At 43.2% G+C, this 26372-nt stretch overlaps 1 protein-coding gene across 3 annotated transcripts in view; it reads left to right on the forward strand.

The window, feature by feature from the left end:
* Nucleotides 1–17961, forward strand: part of tead1a (TEA domain family member 1a) — a 28501-nt gene extending 10540 nt beyond the window's left edge. Inside the window, exons 2-12 of one of the 3 annotated variants that reach the window (XM_069528440.1) lie at nucleotides 2303–2742; nucleotides 8289–8353; nucleotides 9338–9400; nucleotides 10932–11063; nucleotides 11279–11328; nucleotides 11911–11972; nucleotides 12835–12962; nucleotides 13989–14162; nucleotides 15570–15710; nucleotides 16303–16455; nucleotides 16586–17961. In XM_069528440.1, the coding sequence (XP_069384541.1) occupies nucleotides 2538–2742; nucleotides 8289–8353; nucleotides 9338–9400; nucleotides 10932–11063; nucleotides 11279–11328; nucleotides 11911–11972; nucleotides 12835–12962; nucleotides 13989–14162; nucleotides 15570–15710; nucleotides 16303–16455; nucleotides 16586–16699 (1287 nt within the window). In that variant the 5' untranslated portion in view covers nucleotides 2303–2537 and the 3' untranslated portion in view covers nucleotides 16700–17961. Of the gene's footprint in view, nucleotides 1–2302; nucleotides 2743–7324; nucleotides 7470–8288; nucleotides 8354–9337; nucleotides 9401–10931; nucleotides 11064–11278; nucleotides 11329–11871; nucleotides 11973–12834; nucleotides 12963–13988; nucleotides 14163–15569; nucleotides 15711–16302; nucleotides 16456–16585 lie in introns of those variants that run through there. The other 2 variants (XM_069528438.1, XM_069528441.1) reach the window with 2 other exon arrangements.
* Nucleotides 17962–26372: the final 8411 nt, after the last annotated feature.

The raw sequence follows: 26372 nt of genomic DNA on the forward strand, positions 1-26372 counted from the left end.
ACTCAAGAGGGTAATACATGAAGATGCTCATAGACACCAATCGTCAGGCACGTAGAACGTACATCTACACCGAGAACTGGCCAAAATGTCCTAGAAGCTTAAGCTGCTCCGTTGGGGAACATACTGTCGTCTCCATTCAGTCGATGAGGCTAACCTGTTTTTTGTTACCACATGGGGCGAAACTAGCAATGTTGTCAAGTCGTGTTTCTGTTCACCTGATGAATGAGAGTCTTAATAATCATAAATATTCCACCATCATCAAGCTTTGTTGTTTTGGTGAAAGGTTCACTGTGGGTTTAACAGAGTTCCTCCATTAAAATAAGTTTATGAGCCAGAAATCCCAAACTGTGAGCTCTACTACCCAAAACCCATGACGACAGGTTTGCCAACCTCTTCACCACGGTGGTCTGGAACAGTTCTTCACTGCCACCAATCCACCGTTTTCCAACTTCAGTGCAGAGTCACGGCCTGATGAAGCAAACAGAAACACATCATCTGCAAATATTAGGGAGGAAATTCTGAGTCCTCCAAACCAGACACATTCCTGCTGAGCTTTGGAATCCTGGTCGTAAAAAATCACACAAAAATCAACTGGTTTTGTGACGAGGGACAACCCTACAGGCCAGTACCCACTGGGAACACAATGTCCTAAACACTTTGGTTTTACAATCACTGGATGGCTCGTAGCAACGGTCCCTGTACCCTACACCCTCACATTAACCCCAGCAAGACCCTGCAAGGCCCCGCCCAGTCGTAGGCCTTCTCCCAAGTCCACAAAGCTCATGACCTGTTACGTAAAGAGTAAGAAGTTAGTTCACCGCACCACAACCAGTCGGGAACTCACATTGCCCCTTTCCAAAATCTGAGGATTGACAAAAAGCTCCAGCTCCACTACCACCTTCTGTAACCTAAGGTACAGTCATTTAAGGTATGTTGAGGAAATACATAGATAGCCTAGAATTAGGTCAATCCTTGATTTCCACCATTAAAACATCTCTTTGAATCAAATACGATCAGCCGCTCTGTTAAGTGTGAAGGATTCTTGGCTGTAGCTCACACAAACAAACTCTGCACTCGGCAAAGAGGAAATGAGTCTTTGTTTGAATGGAAAACTGCAAAGGGGAGGGTGATAGGGAAGGGGGAAAGAAAAAGCGAGGGTGGTGAGTCGGGAGAAGAAACGGAAACGAGGGTAAATAGAAGAAGCGTGAGGAGAGAACCTGAGGACAAACCAGTACAAGACGCAGATCCCGTTCTCTACACGTTTCCTCGTGGCCTCGCAAGTGTCCGGGGCTCAAGTGTGTGGACGGGTTTAAAATGTTGCTCGCTGCTTTGCATGCTTCATTTGCATGTGTACACATTGTCAAGTGTAATTGTGTTGAAATTAGCCAGGCAGATATACAACACACACACACACACACACTGACACACACTTCACATTACAGGCTGTGGCAAGGGACAGAGCCTGGGAAGTGTGAACAGTAGAAGACCAGACAACATGACATGTGTTCGCCCGAGGAGCTGGCACCGTGATTGTGTGTGTTTCTACGTGTGTGTGCATATGTTTGTGTGCGTGAGTGCAGTGTGTACTGCGCCAACCCTGCTGTTTACCGTGGGGGATTTTTGAAGAACTCTAGGCAGCTGGCAAGCCCCCTCAGTTTTTCATTTTTGTTGTTTTTAAATCTGCTAGTGGCTGTGTGTGGTAGTGGTCCGTCTGTCCGTCTGTCCCGTTCACTCGCTGGTTTTATGTTCCACAAACACAACAGTTTAACAAAATAGGCAATTTCCTACGTGAAAAGAAGCAATAATTTCCCTCTATCACCTGGGACGCAGGCTCTCGAAAGACATAATCAGAATTTAAAGCCGAACAAGAAATTTTTTTTGGTGGGGGGGGGGGGTCGGAAAATATCAGCACGAATCACAAACACCCAGCAGGGAGAAGAGAAGGACCCGTTCTGTTTGCATTTGTTTGGAACTTAAATTCTCGTTTTGGCGTCTGTACCATAAACTATATAAAGTTAAAACATCCCGGATACGAACGCTGCCATCTTGATGAAGAGTCAGGGCATGAAGCCATTGTATCGAGGTTCCGCTGAGGTCTCATCTGTCAATCGTGATCTGTTTTTATAGCATCAAATAACGGATTAAAACCAAACTTACCTGGAAAAAAAACTGATTTAAAGCGTTTGTTGTGTTTCAGTCACGAATGTACGTACGACAACATGTGAAAGTAAAAACAAAAAACAAAAAAAAGGGTTTGAACTTCAGCAAACAATAAAATATTTCTCTCTTCTTTTCCTTCCAGGGTTCCGGCTGCCCGGCGTTGGACAGAGCATCAACCTGTGGAGTTTTCTACAGTCGGACATCGGCCACTTTGGGATCAGGCAATTTCCCGTCGCTCACAGCTGGCTGTTCCTGCTGGGGGGTTAACGACTGCCATTAGTGTTTCTCTTAGTTTGACTTAACGTTGCCTACTTAGCATTAAACCATCGGCATTATTGCTGAGCACACGAATTGGCTCGTTAACGTTAGCCGGCATCATGGAGCGCAGTAGCTGGAGCGGCAGCGAGAGTCCTGGGGAGGACATGGACAGACTTAGTGACTCAGGAGGGGACAAGACCATGGACGGGGACCCCGAGGGGGTCTGGAGCCCCGACATCGAGCAGAGCTTTCAGGAGGCCCTGGCCATCTACCCGCCCTGTGGAAGGAGGAAGATTATACTGTCGGACGAGGGGAAGATGTACGGTGAGTAACTGGGACAGGAAAGAAGACGTTTTCAGTTTGGTAGTTCTGCTGAACCTACTTAACCCTTATTCTCGTTCAGACCCATAATTCAGTTCTTCAATGGCTCTTTGGCATCAGTGGCGGCTTTGAGTCTTCTTGAGTGAGTCGCCACAAGTTTTGAACGCCTGCATCTGGGCAGTTAATCCTGGCAGATCCTCTCTATCTCAATCAGATTGAAGTGGAAGTGTCTGTGGACGTTACTCTGCAGGGACAAGGTTTTTCAGAGGCTCCTCTGGGGAATGCTCTCCAGTGCTGTCCTGGATAAATGCTTTGTGTCATTGTTGGGCTGTCTCTGCTGCTGCGAAGCCCCCTGATATCATGATGCTGCCACCACCGCAGTCATGGTTCTATCACGGTGAATATCGGGCCACCAGACAGCGTTTCTACAAAAAGAGACCGGTCATCAGAATCAGGCTGCTTCCGTCCACTCTCCCGTAAAGACCTGATCGATGCAGAGCTGCTTAGATAATCGTTCTCCAATCCTGCAGAGGACATCTGAAGCTCCGTCAGAGTGACCGATGGGTTCTAGGTCACCTCGCTGACCTTCGCCCTTCTCACAGAGTCACCGAGAGTTTTTTAAACTTGGGTAAAGCTGCTAAAAAGGCGATTGTCACTAGAGGAGTTTGTCTTTCTCTTTTTCATCTCACCTGTCTCGCCAAATTCGGTTGTTCGCCCGGGTGTCATGCTTCCGTCTCTGCCGATCATTTAGTGATGAACCGTGTGTAAAGAGTGCGTATGGTTTTCATGCATGGGTCTGACGGTGTGGATTCTGAAGCGAAGCGGCGCCGGCGGTTCGTTGCCACGGTGGTCATGGAAGTCATCAAGAGGAGTAAACTGAAGGACACCAGCGACCAGGGGTTGGTCGGCTTCAACGTCTTCTCTGGTGTCACAGGGTTATTATTATTGCTCCAAAACCAACACCCCTATTTTGTTTAATTGAAAGCGTTTTCTCCGGGAGCTCCAGTTTTGTCCTTCTGATTTTAATGTGAGTCCGTTTGTTAAACTGTTGATATGTTTTGTTGAGAAGAAGTTACAAGTATTTCTCAGAGCATTGAAAACAGATGGAGAACAACGTTTGTGGGGGGGGGGGGCCCGTGCCTGTGTTCGCCTTGGGCCCTCAAATTGCTAAATCCGCCACTGTGTTAGTGTGTGTGTGTGTGTGTGTGTGTGTGTGTGTGTGTGTGTGTGTGCGTGAACTAATAAAGTGATGAACAGATGGTCCTCTGGCTGCCACCAGCTGTGCCTCCCTCCCTCTCTCACTGTTCTCTCTCTCTCTCTCTCTCTCCCTCCCTCTCTCACTATTGTTTCTCTCTCTCCCTCTCTCACTATTGTTTCTCTCTCTCCCTCCCCCTTTCTCTCCCTCTCTCTCTCTCTCTGAGTTCACTCCCATGATTACTTCACAGCTCTGACTTTTAGGTTTCATACTATCAAATCAGATCTCGACTCCTCTCTCCTCTCGTGCACTTGATGAAGTTGGATTTATGCACAAACGCTTTTCTCGGTCAAAACGATTTTTAATCGTTGACACATCGACTGATATCGTAACGCACCAGTTGAAACACTGACACACAGGCGTCCCCTCCCGTTGATCAACGGCTCTCATCCTGTCCTCTGCCTCTGTGGCATGTTCGCTGCCGCGTGTTTAGCGTGTTGACTCTGAGTCCGTGTTGTTGACATGTTTATCATCGGGGCCCTAATTACGTTAGGCTGTGTCTGTTTTCAGAGGCAGAGCAGAGATGACGAGAGGGGATGGGCGTCGAGACCGAGGGGGTTTTAACCGCCACTCGTCTGTCCGAGCCCGAGTTATGAAACTGTGTCTGGTTTGTTTTTTCTGCTCATGTTGCTCACGAGTCTTAATTCGTGCATTCTGTTTCATTTGACTTTTCAGAAACAGGGATTTTTCATTTACTAAAAAAACACAATGATGTTTTTTTTTTTTTTCGCCGGTACAAAAACATCCTGCGCCGTTTGCACGCAGCGCTGGTTTGTGTTATTTTCTATTCAGACCAAACCCCAGAGTCATTAAAGGTAGTTTCACGTTTCTCTTCTGCGTTACACTGAGGTAAAAAATTATTGTCAGGTGAGTTGTCAGACAGAAAAGAGCGAGGTGATATCTGATGGGTAGGGGACATACTTATGTATGTGGGTCTAAAAATACCCCCCGCTGGTTACAGGGGAAATGGACTGAAATATAAAAGAAGAAAAATGTTTGAAAGTGCCGAGATGAACTTAGCAGGAAAGAAGCGTAGAGAATTCATAAATGGATGCATATAAAAGGCCGAGAGAATGAAAAGGTGAATAATGGAGCTATTATCCTTGGCAAAGGTACAGAGGTAGAAAGTAATGGGCAGTGGCTTTGTCCCCTACAGACACATCGTATGGATCTACCGGACAAATATGAAAGTCTTTTAAATGGTATTGAACCTTCGCTGCCTCTTAAGATCAGGGACATGTTGAAAACAGACGTGAAGTCTGCAACGTCCTGTGTGTGTTAATGGAGGAATTGTGGCATTGACACAAAAGACAAGTGTCCCTCAGACATCTTCTATACGAGTCTTATTAAAGTGTTTCATTTAGTGTCGTCGGATTGTATGGAACACGGCCGCGTTAACATTGTATTTCCTCTAAGTGAAGGTGTTCCATCGCATTCTTCTAACGGCGTTTTTTAGAGTCAAATCAAGTTTTTGTTGATTAAGGTCATTCGGAAAAAACCAAGTGGTGTGTATTAAATAATGAAGAGAAGTAAAAGAATAAACAAGAACACGGTAAAATAAAATAAGTGGCTGAGAAGAAAATAAAAACAATCAGAAGCCTCGTCTATGGGAACAAATACTGAACTTGCACTAAGAAGATAAGTAAATAATAATAAAATTAGATAATAAACTTGCAGAGAGAGGAAACTTGTATCGCACAGTTGAGTTAAGTCACACCCGAGTATTGAAGTACAGAGCTACAGTGTTTGTGAGCTCGACTGTGAAGGCGACGTCACCACCTGTTCCACTCGGCCGCTCGAGATTCCCAGGGTTCAGTTATTCTTTAAAAAGAATCAATGACGGTAAACCAATGATTAACTGCGCGGTTATCAGGAGCCGCGGTGATCTCAGACCGTACCTGAAAGAAAAACAATGAGCCGAGATAAACAATTAAAGACCCAAACCGGCGCTCGCCGTTACCGAGGTCGGGCCCCGGGCCAGAGTTCGGCCCCTGTGGTCCTTCCAGGGAACTCAACAATGCTCGGTACTCCACTGCAGCCTTGTTAGCGAGCACAGTCAGCGAGGCTTTGACCTCACTCTGAAAGGGTTTCTGAGTTGTTCTTTAAAGCGGCTGAAGCTCTTAATCACCGGACTAACTGTGTGTGACGGGCGACGGTAAACTACTGCAGCTTCTTTTGGAGGACGGGGAGGAAAAAAAAAAGAAAAACCGGTACAAAAGCGCTTATTCGCTAAGTGGTTATTTGTTCTCGTTGGTGTTCCAGTGCTCGCTCAATGACAAGTGACGAATTAGATGATAATTAGTTTCTAGTGTGGCGTCTACATGGACTCTGCCTCGAACACAATATTTAATTTCTCCTGCTTCATCTGAATTTCTGCATCTCGTCACCTCATTTGGAATTTATTTATAATTTATACACACACTCACTGCAAACTGAATCACCGATTCATTTTATCATAGTGTCACAATTATTATAGTTTCATGTGGATCCTCTTACATGTGACTGAATGGAGCAAATCAATGGAAATAAGTGTATTTGCAGTGCGTCGCCTTCTTCGATATCTGCAGCTACAGCCGGGAGATACAGAGAGAGAGAGAGGGAGGGAGAGGGAGAGGGAGGAGGCGGGGGGGTCGGTTCGTCACAGTTAATGACCATCTGACTTTGGCCTTGAAGACTTTCACTGGGCAAGTAGAGAAAGAGAGGAAAGAGAGGGAGGGAGGGAGAGAGAGGAGAAAAGGGAGGGAGCAGAAGGGAAGCCCATTCACTACAAGAGGGACAGAGGTGGGGAAAGAGGGAGCAGCCAGAACAGAGGATGGATGGAAGGGCGAGGGGAGGGAGGGTGTGTGTGTCTGTGTGTGTGTGTGTGTACGTGTGTGTTAGTGTGTACTGGAGAGTTTTTGAGAAAGGGGGGGGTGAGGGATGTGTGCCGCAGGGTTAGTGAAGGATGATAATTCACCGTTAAGCCTCCTAGAAAGACCAGCTGGCCCCTCTGGAGTCAGATGTCAGCCTCCGCAGCCAGGACCCACTCTGTGTGTTGTGTGTGTGTGTGTGTGTGTGTGTGTGTGTGTGTGTGTGTGTGTGTGTGTGTGTGTGTTGGCACTCATGCATGTATATACTTGTGTGTGTGTTTGTGTGTGTGTGTGTGTGTTGCTGTCGTCAGTCGCAGCTTTTGATTGCTAGAAGGAAAACACCTGCATGAGGAGCTGTAGATTTTATCACTCTAAGCTCCCTATCTCAGTGAGAGTGGTCAGAGCACACACACACACACACACACACACACACACACACACACACACACACACACACACACCATCTGCTGGTTAGTTAGGCCTATTGTTGTGAGCCATGTGGTTAGTGTGTGTAGAGGTTTGGCTTTGTGCTGATCTTGACCATCGGTCGGCCAGCTGGCCCGACTTTGGTTTTCCACTTGGTCGGAACAGAAAAGAGTCCGGGAGACGAAACCGAAGCAAACTGAGTAAAATAACTTCTCATTTCATTTCACGTAATTATTCAAAAACCGTCTTTGGGCGTCTGAGACTCCGGAGTCCGGACCTGGTCGTACTTAAGAGGCCTCTGCAGAGCGGCGGCGCTGTTAATCTGTTAACTAATCTGTGTTTTGTGCAGCGTTGGATACAAACACGCAGCTGAACAAAGCCTCTTCTCTGTAACAGGTTTTCTGGATGTAACACTGAGGTTTTCTGCTTCTTTTTCTCTCCGTCTTCCTCTCGCAGACTAATCTATACTAGCCAGGTCATGCTGAGTCTGCTGTGCTCCCTATTGAATGGGTTGAATTATTCAGCATTGTAAGTGTGTGTGTGTGTGTGTGTGTGCACTCACACACACACACACGTAAGTATGGGTACAGCTGGCCTGCTGGTTCCTTTAATCAGGGGACAGCCAGTCTGCATGAATGCCTGTATTGTTGGGTCATGTGTATTCAGGGCCGTGGCGTGTGTGATTTTTGTGTGTGTGTGTTTGTGTGTGAGCGAGTGTGTGTGAGTGTGCACGTGAGTATTGGGCTCAACAGGGGTATGGTCACAAGGTCGCTGGGTCAACGGCACTAAATCAGGCACTAAGTTGTTTGTCGGGGTCATATGATTCCTGCTTGTGATGGTTTGTGAGGAAGAAAGATCGTCCAAATGTGTGTGTGTGTGTGTGTGTGTGTGTGTGTGTGTGTGTGTGTGTGTGTGTGTGTGTGTGTGTGTGTGTGTGTGTGTGTGTGTGTGTGTGTGTTAGATAGAAAACAATGTGCAGAATGTTTTCATCAACACGTCCTGTGTGTTTTCTCCCTCAGGCCGAAACGAGCTGATAGCCAGATACATCAAACTCCGAACAGGCAAGACGCGGACGAGGAAACAGGTAATAACCAACGTGTGCTTTAAATCCAAAGAAACAACTTTAAAGTCGAGCCGACCGATATGAAAACTTTTATTTTACCGAATAAACAACACAGAAAATTTGTGGATTTATATTTTTACTTGAGGTAAAAACCGTTCCTGACTGTCGGGCCTAATAATGTACATTATTTAGCATCATCGTCCTGCTGCTGAAAATACTCAATACAACACAAGGTGTTTATTAATCTGCTTCTGGAAATCGCCCCCCAACAAATTGGCCGTTAGTGGAACTGGAAGGACGCAACCTCCGCCAAGGCCGACAAGCTATCTCACCACGTTAAAGATATAATCCAGATCTGCACATTAATACAAATCAGCCTTAAAATCGATTCGGTAGTTTTTGACTAATCTGACTAAATATCTGTCTTGTTGTTCTTTCACTTCGTATAGAATATTTTCTATTTCCTTAAACCTCAGCTTCACAGACTGTGAACCTGAGATCAGATGTGAGCAGAGATATGACTTCCATTATACTTAATGTTACTGTGATCAAGATTTGATGAAATATTAAAGAGCAGGAGAAAATAAATACGTTGTAAATGATGTAACATCACATTTAGTTTCACCGTGTGTGTTGATCTTAATATCTCAGTTCTTGGCCTGTGTTCCCAGGTGTCTTCTCTCAAAAGATGAACAGAGATGGTTCTATTCACTGTTGTCAGGGGAGTGTGTGTGTGTGTGTGTGTGTGTGTGTGTGTGTGTGTGTGTGTGTGTGTGTGTGTGTGTGTGTGCCCTTCCAGTGTGGCAACAGTCTTTTCATAACCATGGCAACTCACTGTTTAGTCCTTCCTCCTCTCGTCTCTACCCTCCAACTCCCCCTTCTCTTACCCTCTTTCTCTCATCTCATCTCATATCCTCCTTCCTCCCCCCTTCTTTCCTGTCTCCTTCCCTCTCCTCTCCTCTTTTTTTTTTTTTAACTGGCATCCTTCCTCTTCCTCTCCTCCAGGTATCCAGTCACATCCAGGTCCTGGCGAGAAGAAAATCCAGAGAGTTTCAGTCCAAACTAAAGGTAAGAGGTGTTTTAATCCGGATCATTTTTTATTTTCTGTTGGTTTTTACGTTTCCAGCGTTTAAGTAACAAACACATCTGAGCCGTGAGAATTAGCACTGATCATCACACGACTCTTTTCATGTGATTTGTTGATGAAAAGGAAAATATAGTCCTTAAACTAATAACCCACACAATAAGTAAATCATGGAAGGGAGCTCGGACGAGTCATCTCTCCGCCAACGCTCTCTCTCAAAGCGGAAAAACAATCCTAGATCTGCACGTTAATCCAAAATGTCATTAGATAAATAAATTCAATCAACCTGCACCGAATCACACACTCACAGAATTCAGTACCATAAATATTCCTGATCACATCAATGTCCATGAATTGTTTCCTGGAAAAAAATTTTTGAAAGATCTCACATAGTTAGAGAAAGTGTAAAAACACGTGTGGGTCTGCATTAAAGTGTAAATGGCTGCTTCCCTGACTGGTCCACTCCCTCCAGCAGTTTTTAAAAAAGTTAAAAAAGGTTAGAAAAGAGTTTTAATGGATGGTCTCAGCATTATGTTTCGTTACGCCATACACAGGTCTGTCACGTGCTGTCAAACCCACATGGTTCCTGGTGTTTAGTGTTAAAATCCGACATGATTCCCTCTGATCACGTGATCACGTCCCCGGGGAGCAGAGATTTCTCTCAGCCCTTAATTAACTTGAGTGAAGCAGCCAATTAGTGAATCTCCAGCAATTTCAGAGCCTGTAATTTCATTTCAATCAGCGGTTTGCTGCTTCACGTTTCTGACGAGTTCAGATGTTTGGCGAAACAACGTTACTGCTGAGTCACCGTTAACGGCCTATGAGACTGATCGGTGTTATTCATCTGAGATCAGTTCAAGTCATTGCACTCGACCGACACACAGAGAGAGAAAAGCATCTTCCTTCACGTTACCGACAGGAAGTTCAAAGTAAAACTCGGCGTTTCAAAACACGTGACACTACAACTGACAGAAAACTTGGCTTTAGGGCTTTTAAAGGAAAGAGAGGTTTGTTTTTAAAAGACAGAAAATACTCAAATTTTAAAAAAAATATTAAGTCTTCTGCTCTGCTCGTGTTTTTTTTTCCTTTTTTAATTGTTTACTCAACTTTTTTTTGCCTTGCAGTTACAGCCCCTCGCCAGTGGGGGGTGCTGCAGCCTCCCTCGCACCATCCCCCACTTTCAGCGTCCTCGTCTCGATCTCTAGTTTCAAGTCTTCTTCATCACATTCAGTGAATCAAGATCCATTCAGACTCTTTTTTTAATTTAAAAAAATCCCCGAACAATATTTTCTGAAATTCCGTCCCGATTATTTTAAATCTGTCGAACAAGTTTCATCTTTTAAGATTCTGTCAAGTGTACAAACAAATCCTCTGATTTCTAAGTGCTGCTGTTTCTCCTCTGTGTTTGACAGTCTGTTAGAAAATGACTCGATGCCTCATGTCTCCCCGTGTCCGTCTGTAAGTAAAATACTGATGATGATGATGATGATGATGGTGTTTTGTGTCCACGTGCAGGACCAGGGCGCCAAGGAGAAAGCTCTGCAGAGCATCTCCTCCATGTCCTCGGCCCAGATCGTCTCCGCCACCGCCATACACAGCAAACTGCTGCCTGGAATAGTACGAGCCAGCTTCCCCGGCAGCGCACAGGTAGCAACAGCGCTGTTTGTGTATAATATATAAAATACATAATATACAATATTTAATATATAATATGTACTATATAATATATAAGACAGGAAACACAAGGACATGATTAACAACAGTTTTTCCTGCAAACCTCTTCAAGGTAGGCCTTGGTTCAGTGTTTTCATTGTGTGTGTGTGTGCGTGTGTGTGTGTGTGTGTGTGTGTGTGTGTTCTCAGCTGTGGCAGGGGATGATTCCTGGGGGACAGTCCAGCTCCACCACAGAAGAGTGAGTCACCTCAAACACCCTCATCACTGTGTTACTGACTTTCAGCTTTCAACGTGTCACAGCTTTGATGTTGACTGTTATTGGTTAAATACGTATTTATATATATATATGTGTATATATACACGTATATATATATATATATATATATATATATATATATGTGAAATTTTACACATTAGCAGCAAAGAATAGTAATACTCTTTGATGCTGAAATCAATATGTCAGATTCTTTTCATTATTTTCTATATTTACTTCGATCACACGACATTGTAATTATTAATATTATTATTATTATTATTATATCGACAAGGAAGAGGAAAATGGCCGCCGTTTGAATATGCTCCATTACGTCGCTGTTACACGACCATGTGATGATGATGATGATGATGATGATGATAATGGCAGCGAGAGGGTTGACGCAGCTTTTACTGAACTCCCAGATGCTCTTGACCTCCGTGCTTTTGTTGCTGTTCACACAAGACGCAGAATTCCTCTCAGTGCGACCGAGGGGACAATGTGACTGTGTGTCTCTTCTGCTTTCAGCCTTTTCACTTCTCGCCCGTCTGTCCCTCTCCCCTCCAGCATCAAGCCGTTCTCTCAGCAAGCCTACAATGTGCAGACAGCAGGGACCACCACCATCTCAGGTGAGAGAATTGCCTCCTCTCTGTGAAGCGGACAGGCCGCCCTCTCCCCCGTCATTTAGGCCGCCGTCTCTCTGCGGGGAGGTTTTTGACACCGTCCTGGCGCCCGACGCCTCCAGTGCGTTTGGAGGTTTGTCTTGTGAAGAGGTCAGAAAGAGAGAAAATGAGGAGTCTTGACTTTTCTTGCATCACCTCCGGTGAATAAGGTCTGATTCTACTCCGAAGCAGAAAAGTTGGACAGACGCTAAAATTAATTATCGCTAAGAAATTGTCAATTAGTTTATTTCTGCTACAGCGTAACATTTGTGTTCTCTAAGGCCGGTGTTAGAGGAAACCTTTCAGCCCCAGATCCTCGGAATAAAGTTGCGAGAGACTCTTGACCTCCATTATAACGTGCACAAGTTGTTTCCTGTGGTGCTGCGCCGTTGAATTGTAACTGATGACGATTAGGGGAACCACTGATCTGAGGCCTGTGAATGTTTAGTTTAAACACTGAATCTGTGCCGGCGGAAACTAAAAACTATTTGATGGGCGTCGTTGTGAGCTGCTGCTTTGCCTCCTCTGTGATTTGAGTGGTGAACTCAACACGCTAGTGTTGCGAACTAGCTGCAGCGATGCCAGGTGTACGACAATTATCGTCTTTGTAGGATAATTATCGTACGGAGTGAATCGTGCCATCGGAGAAAATCGAGCGTTTGAGTTTTGAGCCAGTTTCCACTCCGTCACATCCACTTTCATTAAACTCACCTTGACTTGTGAGAAATTTTACACATTAGCAGCAAAGAATAGAGTCAGCATTGGTGAAGAGATGTTAAACTGTGTGTGTGTGTGTGTGTGTTGTGTGTGTGTGTGTTGTGTCATCCAGCCTACGAGCCTCCCACTACAGCCCAAACACACAGAGAGCCAGCGTGGCAGGGTCGCTCCATCGGCACCACCAAACTACGACTGGTGGAGTTTTCATCTTTCCTGGAGACACAGAGGGACCAAGAGGCCGTGAGTAACACACACACACACACACACAGACACACACACACACACACATGCACACAGAGTAAACACTCCCTGTTGTCCTATAAAGCAAGATGACAGATAACCTGCAGCAGAGAACAGCGTTAAAGGCCTGTGTGTGTGTGTGTGTGTGTGTGTGTGTGTGTGTGTGTGTGTGTGTGTGTCTGTGTGTCTGTGTGTGTGTGTGAATAACCTTTGTGTAGCTCTATCTCTGCGTCTGCTCAGTCGATCTGTCATCCTGACACACTCTCCGACTAACGGGCAGCTGACGTTCGTCTCGTTGAGTTCAGTTTGGACGATACAAAAATAAAACGGTTGTTTAACGATATAAAAACAGACGCTGTCATCGAAGAAGAAAATAATAATAATGTTCACTGTATGTTTGTTTAACTGTGAGTTTAACGCAAAAGAGAAAGTGATGTTCACAACCACAGAAATTAAATTCATGTTCTTGACTCAGCAGTTTTTTTTCTTTTTAATGTCAAAATTTTAATTTTAGAGTCAAATGTGTCAAATTATTATTATTATTGTGATATTTAGAAAAATATGCAGTAAATTTGTGATTTTATTCTTTTAAAACAAATGAGCCGAAGCAGCTTTTTATTTTTGATTATTTTGATTAAACATCGTAGCTACTTTAGTTTGATTTTTCACAAACTCTTTTCATATTTAGTAAAATATTAAAACAATATTATGTATAAATCTATGAATTGTTGTAAAAGTTCTTAACCCTTCGAAGTCTTGACGTTTTAAAGAGCATGAATTTCTGTTGTTTTGATCATCACTTGTTTTCTTCCCCAAACGTTCGACGAGAACGTTGAGACTTAAAGTCCGAAGATTGAATGTGAAGCTAACGTGAGATATCCAAAGCACAAAATGACGCCATGCGTATGTGAGATATTTGGGGGGAAGTGGAGACGTGTCGTCCATCTTTGTTTACAACTTTGCCACCTGTCTTCTGAATGTTTTCTGCCTCTGTCCTCATCCTCCTCTTTTTTCCTCTTCCCTCAGTACAACAAGCACCTGTTTGTCCAGATCAGCCAGAGCAGTCCGACCTACAGCGACCCGCTGCTGGAGTGTGTGGACATCAGGCAGATCTACGACAAGTTCCCCGAGAAGAAGGGCGGCCTGAAGGAGCTGTTCAGCAAGGGTCCGCAAAACGCTTTCTACCTGATCAAGTTCTGGGTGAGAAGAGAAACACTCTTCATTTTATTCCTCAGCAACATCCATCAGTAGAAATCCAGAACAACAACGAGTGATTTATTATGATTGATGGAAATGTACTGTACCTGTATTTTTCCACCCAGAGCCTTTGTCTAGACTTACAGGTGTGTGTGTGTGTGTGTGTGTGTGTGTGTGTGTGTGTGTGTATGTATTTCCACCTGGGATTTGGAGGTGGTGGGTTGATGAAAGCACCGTTGTGTTGTTTGAACACCTGCTCGCCTTCTCCTCCGTCTCCACCTGTTGTGTGTTTGTGTGTGTGTGTGTGTGTGTGTTGGTGCTGCAGAACACCAAAGGACTATCAAAGATCCATCACACATGTATCTGTTCCTTTTTCCCATCGGCGTTCTGCAGACTCTGTGATTTAACGTGTCGGTGGTGATCACAGGCGTCTCCGTTTATACACTTTACGACACTAACTGATTCTTTAACTCTCGGCTTTCACAGTTATTTCTTTGCCCCAGTGAAGGCGACAGACTCTTCTCACGAGTGAAGCCTCGAGGAAATTATTTACATTTGGCACAAACGTTCACTTTGATTCAAGGATGAACCGTTTCTATTTTTGCAGATCAAAGCTCAAACGTTCTTGCACAAACTTTGCAAGACAAAATTTAAAACAATTGAAATGAACAATTTTCAAATTGGATCAAACCTCAAAGTGATGACAATTTAATATTCAAAAGTTTCCCTCGATCAGAGTCTTGGTATCTGTGAACACCTGCAGCTGAAGTCGAGGCGAACGCTAGAGAACAGAAGAGGAAATGGATGGAGCCTGATCTGAACCTGACAGGCAGGTTTCTCGTGTCTGAGCCGAATGTTTTCTCTGATAAAAAGCAGCTGCACCTTAAAAACTGAAGGAGATCGTCGAGTCAGTGTGAACGAACCCGTGTTTGTGTTCAAACGCACAAAGAAACAAACATGAGGATTTTATTTAACTTCATAAGAAACTAGAATCAATCAAAGCTGTGAGAAACAACAGATTATAAAAGAGACTCACATCCTTCGAGACTTTATTCATCGTGTGCACAACAATCACATTAGAAAGAAAAACCACACAAGCAAAAAAAATTTCATAAAATTAAAATAATAATAAAATAAAATATAAATTATAATCAAAAATAAAATATATTACTGAATGAATGAGACACAGATCAAAACATTTAGTTTGTAGTTTGATTCGTTTAATAAGATTTAATTCAGCTGCCACCTGTTGATGCAACACATGTAATGTGACCGAGCTTCCAGCTGAGGGCGCTGTTGGTTAATTTCCCCTGTGCTCATGTTCTCGTGTTGTTCCTGTGATTCATTTTCGATTATTTCCAATAATCACTTCTGTTGTTAATCACAAAGCTTTTGGTGTTTGGTTTCCAGGCGGACCTGAATTACAACGTGCAGGACGACCCTGCGGCTTTCTACGGCGTCAGCAGCCAGTACGAGAGCTCGGAGAACATGACCATCACCTGCTCCACCAAGGTCTGCTCCTTCGGCAAGCAGGTGGTCGAGAAGGTGGAGGTGAGGACGGCGTTCACTTGTCATGATGATGTGGGGTCGACAAGTTTTTTATTTATTTTATCACCGAAATCAAACAGGACGGTATTTAACTTCTTATTCAGAAAAGACTTTTCTCACAGAAAGTGAAATCAAATTAAAACCATCACCATGGAACAAAGAAAACTTGACACATCACACAAAAAAGAAAAATATGAAAAATGTTAATGTGATATTTCAAATAATAACAATGAACTATTTATGTTTAAATCACTTTTTAGAGACTTGATTTCACGTGCTCTCGTGTTCTTATCATTTTGTTTTCACTTTATATTTCACTTTATCATTTATTTATATTGTCATATTACTTTTGTGTTCAGGTTTTCATGCGCTCTACTTATTTACATTAATTTGAACAATACCTTGTTTCCACATCAACGTGGGCGAATCCTGCTGCTTCTGTTATTTCTCTTATATTTACTTTTCTTGCTTTTATAAACTTTGTAAACTCTGTTTTTAAAAAGTGCTTAAGGAATAAGGTTGGTTTTTTTTACGATGTTATAACCCTGATGGTCAGTCACATGTTTAAATTGATTTGCCCCCCCTTCCCCCTCAGACGGAGTACGCCAGGTTTGAGAACGGACGCTTCGTCTACAGAATCAATCGCTCGCCCATGTGTGAATACATGATCAACTTCATCCACAAGCTCAAACACCTGCCTGAGAAATACATGATGAACAGTGTGCTGGAGAACTTCACTATTCTGCTGGTGAGGACGACGCACAGTCGCACACTACAGTCGGTTTGTTCTCTATTTCATGCGGGTGAACAACAGCTGATTTTGTTCTTTTCTCTCTGTGTGTGTGTGTGTGTGTGTGTGTGTGTGTGTGTGTGTGCAGGTGGTGAGCAACAGAGACACTCAGGAGACCTTGCTGTGTATGGCGTGTGTGTTCGAGGTGTCCAACAATGAGCACGGAGCACAGCACCACATCTATCGACTCGTCAAGGAATAACACACACACTTACAGACACAGAGAAAACACACACACACACACAACACACACGCACACACACATATATGGCCTTTGTTTCGGCGTTTCTCAGCCTTCGACTTTAAATGGCTGCACGTTCACTGAGGCTTCTGGGAAAAATCCTGACAAAGGGGTGGTTTTTAACGTCAGATACCTTCTGCTGCAGCATCGTCCCCCAACAAGAGCATCTTAACGCAAATGATTAACGCCAACGGGAATATCAGACGCTCGCGAGCTGTGTGAAAAACAAGCTCAGTGACGGTGCAGCCATGGAAACACACTAAAATCGAAGAACATCCCGACTCAGATTTCATCAGGAGATGTCACGTCTCCTGCTAATTGGTTCCCAACCTCTCTCTCTCTCTCTCTCTCTCTCTCTCTCTCTCTCAGCAGATTGGTATGATGGAAATGAAAATTGTGAGAGAGATAAACCCCCCCCCCATAAAATAAGTGTGTGTGTAATCAGCCACAGTATAGACGGACACTGAAGGTCAGACCCTGTGTATCATCGGTAACAACACGTGTGTTCTCAGTTCAGAGGCTGTAAACAGATTGTGTGAGCTGCATTCTTGCACAAAAAAAAGAGTTTTTTCTCCCAAAGAAAAGAAAATCAAATTTTTACCTTTTGTATGTTTTCTTTAAAAAAAAAAAAAAGATAATAATAATAACAAGAATAACTTCTAACCTTTGGGTAAAGTGTTTATTGATAGTAGCATATAGACTATATTTTAAATCCAGGATCACATATCTAAAATTTATGTCAATAAGAAGTGAAATATAAAAGAAATTGAAAACTTCAGGTACCTTTTTTTTGTGCAACAGGTGACGAGATATGAAGAGATGAAGAAATGAATAAGTCAAGACCCTGTTGAAGTCATAATCCTCAAGATTTCAGTCCTGGTCGATTTAGCCGACGACAACAAATACGTTTCCTGTGATCTTTTCACAGTAAAAGCCTGTTTGTTTTGTTTTGGATGAAAGCTTTTAAGCAGCAGTAGGAAAAGTTGTGAGCATTAGCACTCACTTAATAAATCTCTAAGAATAAACAGATGTAAATTAATAAATTAACATTGGATCACGTACGATTTGTTTCCTGTGACGCTATTCGAGCCAAAGACGGATTTTGAGGATTATAACTTAAAATGCGATGTGGTCGGTCCATTGGGAAACACTGTGACTTTAACAACATTCCTGGTGTTAACGTTTGATACGGTTAAAAATAAACCTCTGATCCTCAAATTAAACTTAAACAGAATTCTTCTACCAGCCAAACTTGAGCTTTAACACAACATAGACTGTAAGTGAAGATGCACAACGCGCCTCTTCTTCCTCCTGTTGTACAAAAATGAAGCTGAAACAGCTCAAATCTCAGAAACGAAAGCCGCCGTCTTCTGTTTTTGACGTCATGTGGAGCCGGAGTCTGTGATTGTCGAGTGGCAGCGCCCTCGACCGGTCACGAGTCAGTCTCAGCTGTCAATTTATATTTAAATGAATTTAAATTAAACACAAACTTATCAGAAAAGTTAACACTTGAACAAATAACTAACTATGATGACGGAACGCATCTTTGAGAAACATTTATTTGACATGAACTTTTACCTTTTTAATTTGGTCCATGCCCCATCTGCTAACCCGGAGGATGTACGGTCAAACTGTAGCCAGCCACCAGGGGGTGATCGAAAAACAAACCAGCAACGCTTTGGCTTCACTTGCCGGGAGCCGTCTCCATCTTTTTGCCCAGTGTATGATTTCGTATCCTGTATTTCATATCCCGTCTGCCAACATCGAGGAGGCAGGGTTCTTGGTCTATACTTCAGGCAGCCACCAGGGGGTGATGTCGTCCATCTTTATGTACAGTCACACTGACACAGCTGTTGAGGACTGAAATGTTGTCACGTCCATATTTAAATCGAAGGTTGTCCTCGTTTTCCACGTCAGGACTCGTCCGGTGTTCGATTCCGACACTGGGCGACTTTATTGTTTTCAAGGACTCGGTTCCCTTTACTCAGCGGAGGACTGGTTTCCTCCGGTTCCGCGACGCCACGTCAGCATAAAAGTAATTTATGAAACACAAACCAAAAACACTGTAGGGGGAGTTAGGTGTAGCAGGTGTCAGTGCCTTCGGGTGGAAACAGGAGACGTTTCTTACTCCTGATGATTTGCTGTTGGGTCGAAGGATTTTCAGCGAATATACAGAATCGCAAAGTTGGAGTCACCGTCCTAAACAATCCGAACGTCCCTGAGACACGTTCCTCTTCATGTTGACGACATTTAACCTGCGTGTGTTTACGTTTTTCTACGTGATTCATGTTGCAACTGTTCGTACGTGACCGCGCCTCATTCATTAAATGCAACAGACGCGTTCTGACTTCACGTCTATAGATACAGGATCTGGACCGTCATCGATCAATAACCGATCAAATGTGTTCGGAATCCTGCTCGAAGACAAACGTCACTTATTGGTTCTTGAACTCAAGGAACGGGGTTCTTGAATTCCAACATTCTCATTTGTAAACTGAAGAGAAAAAAAGTCATGTATGTTTGCGTATGAGTGAATGAGGCCCAGATGTTTTCATGTGTTATTATAATGGATGAACAGCGATCAGCAGGAGACAGATGTTTCCAGCTCGGAATCTTTCTGTGTCCGAACCATCCAGGAACACGTTGTTGAACCTTTACGATTTAAAAAGAGCCATGTTCAGTCAGAGCGGACCAACTGTCAAACACTTGGTCTTCACGAGTAAAGACTCACATCTGACTCCGAGGACTTTCTACCTTTGTGCCTGAAACTATTCCGATCTGCCGTCGTCCGAACTCGTTATATTTTCACTCTATTTGTCTGAAGACCCCTGTGAGCGTCTCTCTGTGTCTTAGCAAAACACCGTCATCTGAAAAAAACCCTTTCAATTTCCTCCGGCCTTCAGCTTTCCCAGAGTTCCGTCTCACGCCGCAGCGGTTTCCTGTTTGTCCGCCGGGCCTTCGCACCAGAGCGCCTACACGTAGCACGTACGTGAGAATCTAACGCGCGGCCTTGGAGCGGCTGCATCTGCAATAACGAGCCTCCGTTTGGATATTATTCACCACCTGCTTACCAAAGACAGTCACCATGCGACACAGAGGAAAAGTGATTTATCACAAGTCAGAGTAACTTACAAGCTTCTGCCAAAAAAAAAAAAAGAGAAACGTCTACGAAACAGGACGATCAGCCGAGGAACCGCTGTAGCTCCTGAGCTGCAGCGTAAAACTGTACAGAAGTAAAACTCAATTAAAACGCCGAAACTAAAAGAAATGGATTTAGGTTTAAATGTCTTTTAAAGCATTTTTCAATCTTTCATTAAAGGAGACATTTTCTTGCAGATTTTTTTTTAAGGTTTTGGAGCTTCTCTCCTGCACAGAAAACACTGAAGCTCCTGAAACACCTCGTCATTAGTCCAAATTATACTCTGCATCATCGCGATGTCACACGCCGCTGCTGATTGGCCAGCGCTTCTGACACGCCCACCAAATGAGAGACACGTACCTTGAAGCATCATTCAACTTGGAAACGGTGTCAGATATTTTTTGCGCTCCAGGTAAAACGAAAACAGGGGCAAGCATTTCCTGCACTTGCTGGAAACAGTTGACCAATCACAACAGAGTGGACCAGCTGGCCAATCGGAGCAGACTGGGCTTTATTAGGAGGCGGGCTTAAAGAGACGGGAGCTCAAACCAAGTGTTTGAGACAGAGGCTGAAAAGAGGAGCTGCAGCAATGGACAGTTTGAGGAGGGAGATGTTTTCTGAGCATCAGAGCGTGAAAACCTTTTTGAGTAAGAACACAAATTAAAAATAAGACCCTGAATATGTCTCCTTTAACGAACACGGACACGTTTTAATGGTCCGACTGAAGAAGCCATGCAAGAAGGCCACTGGAAACGGTGACAGACGTTAGCTGTTAAACGTCTTCTCATCAACTGGAGAATCTGTTCATGCTGAAACAAAGTCCCACAAAAAGCAGCGTCAACATTTTGCCTGGAAATCGTTCAGAAGGTTTCAAACCTGCTGAGTTTCTGAATCATCGTCGTCCGTGTTTGTCAACGTTTTCTTGTACGTGCAAGTTGGATATTTATCTTCTTTTCCGAACCTCGTGTGGCACAGGAATTCTGTCTGTAATCAATTCCAAAAATGGCCTTGAATCTTTTCACTCCGGTGCACGTGCAACACGTGTGTGTGTGTGTGTGTGTGTGTGCGTGTGTGTGCACTGAGGGTTTTTGATAAGGTGCTTTGTATAAAGGTGACAATAACGTTTATTACAGATGTTGTGTATATCTTTGATATTCTAATGTTTATCCTATTTTGCGAAGAACAGAGAACATTTAGGAGAAATCCAGAAGCTAGTCATGAGTGTCGTTGGTTCTGCACAGGGTCTGATCTTTGCTTTGTAACGTTTTTTTTTCTCCCCTCATGGCTAAAAGTATGTTAGATATTTTCTAGCTTTGTAGAGACTTTGTACGCATATGCTATTCAGTTTAAATAAATGGTCAGTTCCAAACTGTGCTCTGGGCTTTTGTCTTCACTCGTTAGTCCACATGGAACAAAGATGCATCACAAACATTCATTCAATGAATCTGTGCCTTGTACGAGAATTTCTGACTATAGCCTGATCTAAACCACATTTAAATCTACTAGATCCAGATTTGAATGTGGATCCACACAAATGTACACACACTCAGACGTCAGTCCCCTAAATATGTCTGATGTGATCAAGATTTATGAATTATTCTCTGAGAAATCATCGCAATGTTGAAGACGGAGATAAAATAATCCTTTAGAATCTCGTCTGAAGAGCAGGGGGAGCCATACTCCCAAAAACCCATCCATCTATTCATCAACAAAAGATCAACAGTCCTGAGATCCACTGGTTATAAGGAGGATGTAATTATTTCACATCTATGTCAATTTAATTAATATTTTATTTCTTAATTCATAAAGAGACAAATTAAATAAACTCTATTTTGAGTCAGTGATCTGCGATTGAAGCCATATATGGTTTTGGTTTCATGTCTCCAGGTTTTTCAGATTTGTCTTGATATTTAAATCAGTGTAAATTGATTAGATTGTGTTTATTAATCATCATCTTAATTCTGAATAATCCCCAAACGTCACATTTCTACTTTGTAAAAAAGAATGTTCAACCACAGTCACAAAACGAGCTCCACTAAAATAAAGAGCAGCTCTAAGTACTACAATACCCATGAGCCTCAGCTACTGTTGCAATAGAGAAGGAACCAACAAATTCAAAAACATGTTATAGTTGAATTGAACGTCTGATTTCCAGATTATAAAATCTGAACTCTTTAACATCAGTGATGCTGCCTGCACCTGCAGAAGACGAAACTAGGGCTTGAGACACAAAAGCGTCCGTTCGTGTAATCACAACTATGACGAGTAAATAGTGTTTTTAAAACGTGCATGGCATCATCATCACTACCATCTGACATCAGATGCTGAAGAGAAGCCACCACAACCATCACAAGACGACGAGCCTCCCCTGATGTACGTGAAAAAGACGTTAGTGAGATATGGAGAAGTTCCTCAGCCTTGAAGGTAACACCAGGTTGTTGCTAAGGTGGTAAGCTAGTTTGCTTTTTTCTGGCATGTTATTCAAGATTCAAAGATTTAAAGATTTTATTGTCAAATACACAGAGAACACATGTTTCCCTATTAATTGAAATTCTTGTGCTGTCCTTTCTGGAATACCGACCAAATTTACATAAGAATTCGATATTTACATAAATTACAATAAGGCTATGAACATGTTAAAAATAAGGCAGAAACGAGGAGAATGAGGTGAATAAGGTGAAGATGCTGCAAAAAGATGTGCAAAACCGAGCAGTGCAAATTTAAACAGTGAAAAATTTAATAAAATGTACACAATATAAATTTAAACAGTACAAATGGAATACTTTAAGTTAAAGTGCAGACCAGTGTTGCAGTTGTGAGGTAGGTTAGAGTCCTGTCAGCTGTTGAGGAGTCTGATCTTCAGGTCTGAGAAACTGAGGAAGGTGACGACATGAGCTGCTTCCTGCTCTTTGATTATTTCCACTTTAATGAATCTATTTAAAAGTCACATAGTCGCTCATGTCAAGCGTCTGTGTTCCGTTATATGAGCGACTAATGGCGCCCTTTAGACTCATTTCTTTTACTCATATAATTCCTTTGGGGATATATGATGTCATAACATTGAACAAATAAAGAAAATGATTTAAAAGCGTGTTTGCAGCAGGACTCTGCATGTGGTTTCCCTCCCGTTGGCGTGGTGATCCCCGGCGGTATCCTAGCAGCTGCAGCTGTTTGTTGGCACGGAAACAGAACAGGAGCTTAGAGACACACACCAGTTCCGACCTCAGATATCCTGGTCGATGTCTTCATCTCTCTGAATGTTCAGCGCAGCCTGATGTCGGAGGAGCGAGCTCTCCTCTCCTGACACCTGAAGGCCACAAACTCATGAAGGCAACATTATGAAATAAAAGTCCCATGAAATAAATAAATGTTGTCTTTTGAAAAATATTATTTTATTTTATTACATATGTTTTTATTTCAGTTTTTATTTCATAGCCATATTTATTTATTTATCTGATTATTTATTTATCTATTCATTTAATTTGGACTCAAACAGAAGAGAGGACATGGAAATACACACTGCAGCAGTTTTTTTCGACTTTAAACCACTGATATATCATCTCGGGGGTACCAATACCCCTCAAGTCTCCTCACACGTCACCATAATATATATATCTCCTCGATCAAATATATCAGAACCACCTCTTAAATGTAATATTTCTTCCCCTGATGTGACTCCCGGAGTTTAAAGGAGGTGATTCTGCCTCCGACTCTCTCTGAGGAGTGGCCAAGAGTCCTTGAGCAAACTGTTGGAGGAATAGAAATCTTCCTCCAGCTCTCACTCTCATTTATCTCCAGCTCCAGGTCCCAGTCTCACATGAGAAGTCATTTTGACCTGGAGGAACATGCGAACGACCTCCGCGTCTGTTGAGGATGAATCGACGGTTGACAACACTTACGTTAATCATCTTAGTGGTAACATGTTAGTAACATGTTTTTAAATGCTTAGACTCCAGTTCAACCTGAGGGAGCTGTTCAGCTGAGCTTCTGTTAGAACAGTCAGCCCTCGATGAAACTCTCTCTAATCTGCCTCAACATCGCTCCCTCGCTTAGATCCCCGTGTTTCACTTTATTATCACATGAGAATCTCGTCGAATGTAAGAAACTAGAAAAAGTAAATGTTCACTCAGACATCAGAAAGTGTCAAATAGTAATAATTGCTTTATAAGAAATAACATCTCAGAAAAAAAAAAGACCCAAATCACAATTAGTCTCATAACACTTTAATAAGATGAGAAATCCTAAAAAAAACATTTAAAAAAACCTGCTGACAGGGGAAACAGAACATAGAAGCCTCAGAGAGACACGTGAGAGGAACTCTCTCTCCCAGGAGGACAGAAGTGCAGAGGAGGAAAAAGAAGGAAAGATAAAAGAACAAGGACGACAGCCTACTGCCCCCTTGTGGTCTGACAGGCCACCACCATATGCCCCATAGGGGAGAATAGGCAGCTTTTGTACAAGTTCTTTGTGGTCTGGACTCTGTGGAGACTCTCTCTACTCAGGACCTGACAACAATCAGTGAATCTGTCTGGATGATCAGAATAAACCTGTTCTTCTCTCACTGCTGTCACTTTTCTGTTTCCCTCAGATAATAACAGACGTGTGTTTGCTGTGTTTGGATCCAGTGGGATTTCCTGTGGATATTTGAAGACGTCAGCTCTGGTCTTGGGCTCTGGTTGTGGCAGTAAAACATCCACTCGAGACACAATCTGTAAAATCTTTGTCTCCGTCTCACTCAGAATGTCCTGTAGTCGACCTCTGACCTGTGACACAGCTGCTGTCACATCCTCAAAGTTCCTCAGAGGACGGATCCTGATGCTGGATGAGTGTGTAGATTCACTGAGTGACAGTGGGGGGGGGCTGCTTCAGTTCATCGTCTCTCCTCTTCAGCTCAGTGATCTCCTGCTCCAGTTTCTCCTGAAGCTCTTTGACTCGACTCACCTCAGTTTCCTGCTGGGATCTGATCTGCTGCTTCACATCAGAGCTTCTTTTCTCCAGCAGACGGATCAGCTCGGTGAAGATCTTCTCACTGTCCTCCACTGCTTTATCAGCAGAGCGGCTGACGGCCTCCTCCTCCTGTTGAAGCAGCTTCACATCTTTCTCTCTGTCCTGATGTCCCTGCTGGATGGTTTGTCTCCTCGGCCCGAGCTCTCTCTGCCTCTCAGTCCTTTCTGCTGCAGTTATTTCTCATGGAGTTCCTCCGGGTTCTGTCCTTGGACTGATCCTCTTCACCTTATATCTATACTTAAACAATAATCACATCCGTCACAGATGATGAACTGAAAAAAGGTTGGAAAATTGATTATGTGAGAAGAGTGAGAGCGAGAGAGGAGTCGATCGTCTACAGTAACTCAGCCAGACGACTGTGGCGGTCTGCAGACTCCAGCAGTCAAACGCAGCCTTGTTAGCGAGCACAGTCAGCGAGGCTTTGACGGAGATTAAAAAAAAAATAAAAATCCTTGAGAATAAAATGAGGTAAATAAAAAAAATCTGCAGATTAATGTGGCTCCAACCGTGCAGTATCTCGTCTGAAGAGCAGGGGGAGCCATACTCCCAGAAACCCATCCATCTATTCATCAACAAAAGATCAACAGTCCTGAGATCCACTGGTTATAAGGAGGATGTAATTATTTCACATCTATGTCAATTTAATGAATATTTTATTTCTTAATTCATAAAGAGAGAAATTAAATAAACTCTATTTTCAATCAATGATCTGCGATTGAAGCAGCGTTTAACCTTTAACCTTTAGCTGTGGGTCAGACGATACGATGACATCACAGGAAATGAGATCAAAGATAGGAAAAAAAACAAAAAAACAAAACATTCTGTGTTATCTCACATCCCAGACACTGACGGACTGATCCTCTTTATCCAAATCTGCTGCACGCCACGCTCTGTGTGTGTGTGTGTGCTGCTCTGAGTAATACTGTATGTTTGTCTGCACACACACACACAAACAAACACACAAACACACACACAAACACACACAGGCATTAGTGTGTCCTCCCAGATGTTTTTCTGAGCAGTTATTTGACCAACAAACGTGGTTTAGTGTATAACTGAGCTGAGGTTACAGAAACACAAACGCACTAATGGTGGCTGCTGGGGGATGACCTCCATTAATGTCACATACACTCACACGCACACACACATAACAAAACACTCTTCATGCAGACAGATAAATAAATAAATGAACAAATCCCTTTATGAGTTTGATGTTCGGTGGTGAAAGAGCAGATTATGGACTGTGTGACATCAGAACTCTGTGGGTGTAATAGATGGATTTTCCTTTTTGCTTTCACGCTCAATCCATCTGAGCCCTGAAACGTTCGGCTGTGACGGGATTACGAGGATGAGGCCGCGTAACAATGCTGCCGCAGAGTCACTGCTTCATCGGTGGTTTCAGCTGTAGCGTGGCGGTTCTTTCTCTCGGCCCAGAACCTGGATTCATGGTTCGTGTGGCAGATCGTGAAAGATAAAGCAGAACCTGTG

This window comes from Paralichthys olivaceus, chromosome 7 (genome assembly GCF_024713975.1).
Source record: "Paralichthys olivaceus isolate ysfri-2021 chromosome 7, ASM2471397v2, whole genome shotgun sequence".
In the NCBI taxonomy this organism is placed as follows: domain Eukaryota; kingdom Metazoa; phylum Chordata; class Actinopteri; order Pleuronectiformes; family Paralichthyidae; genus Paralichthys; species Paralichthys olivaceus.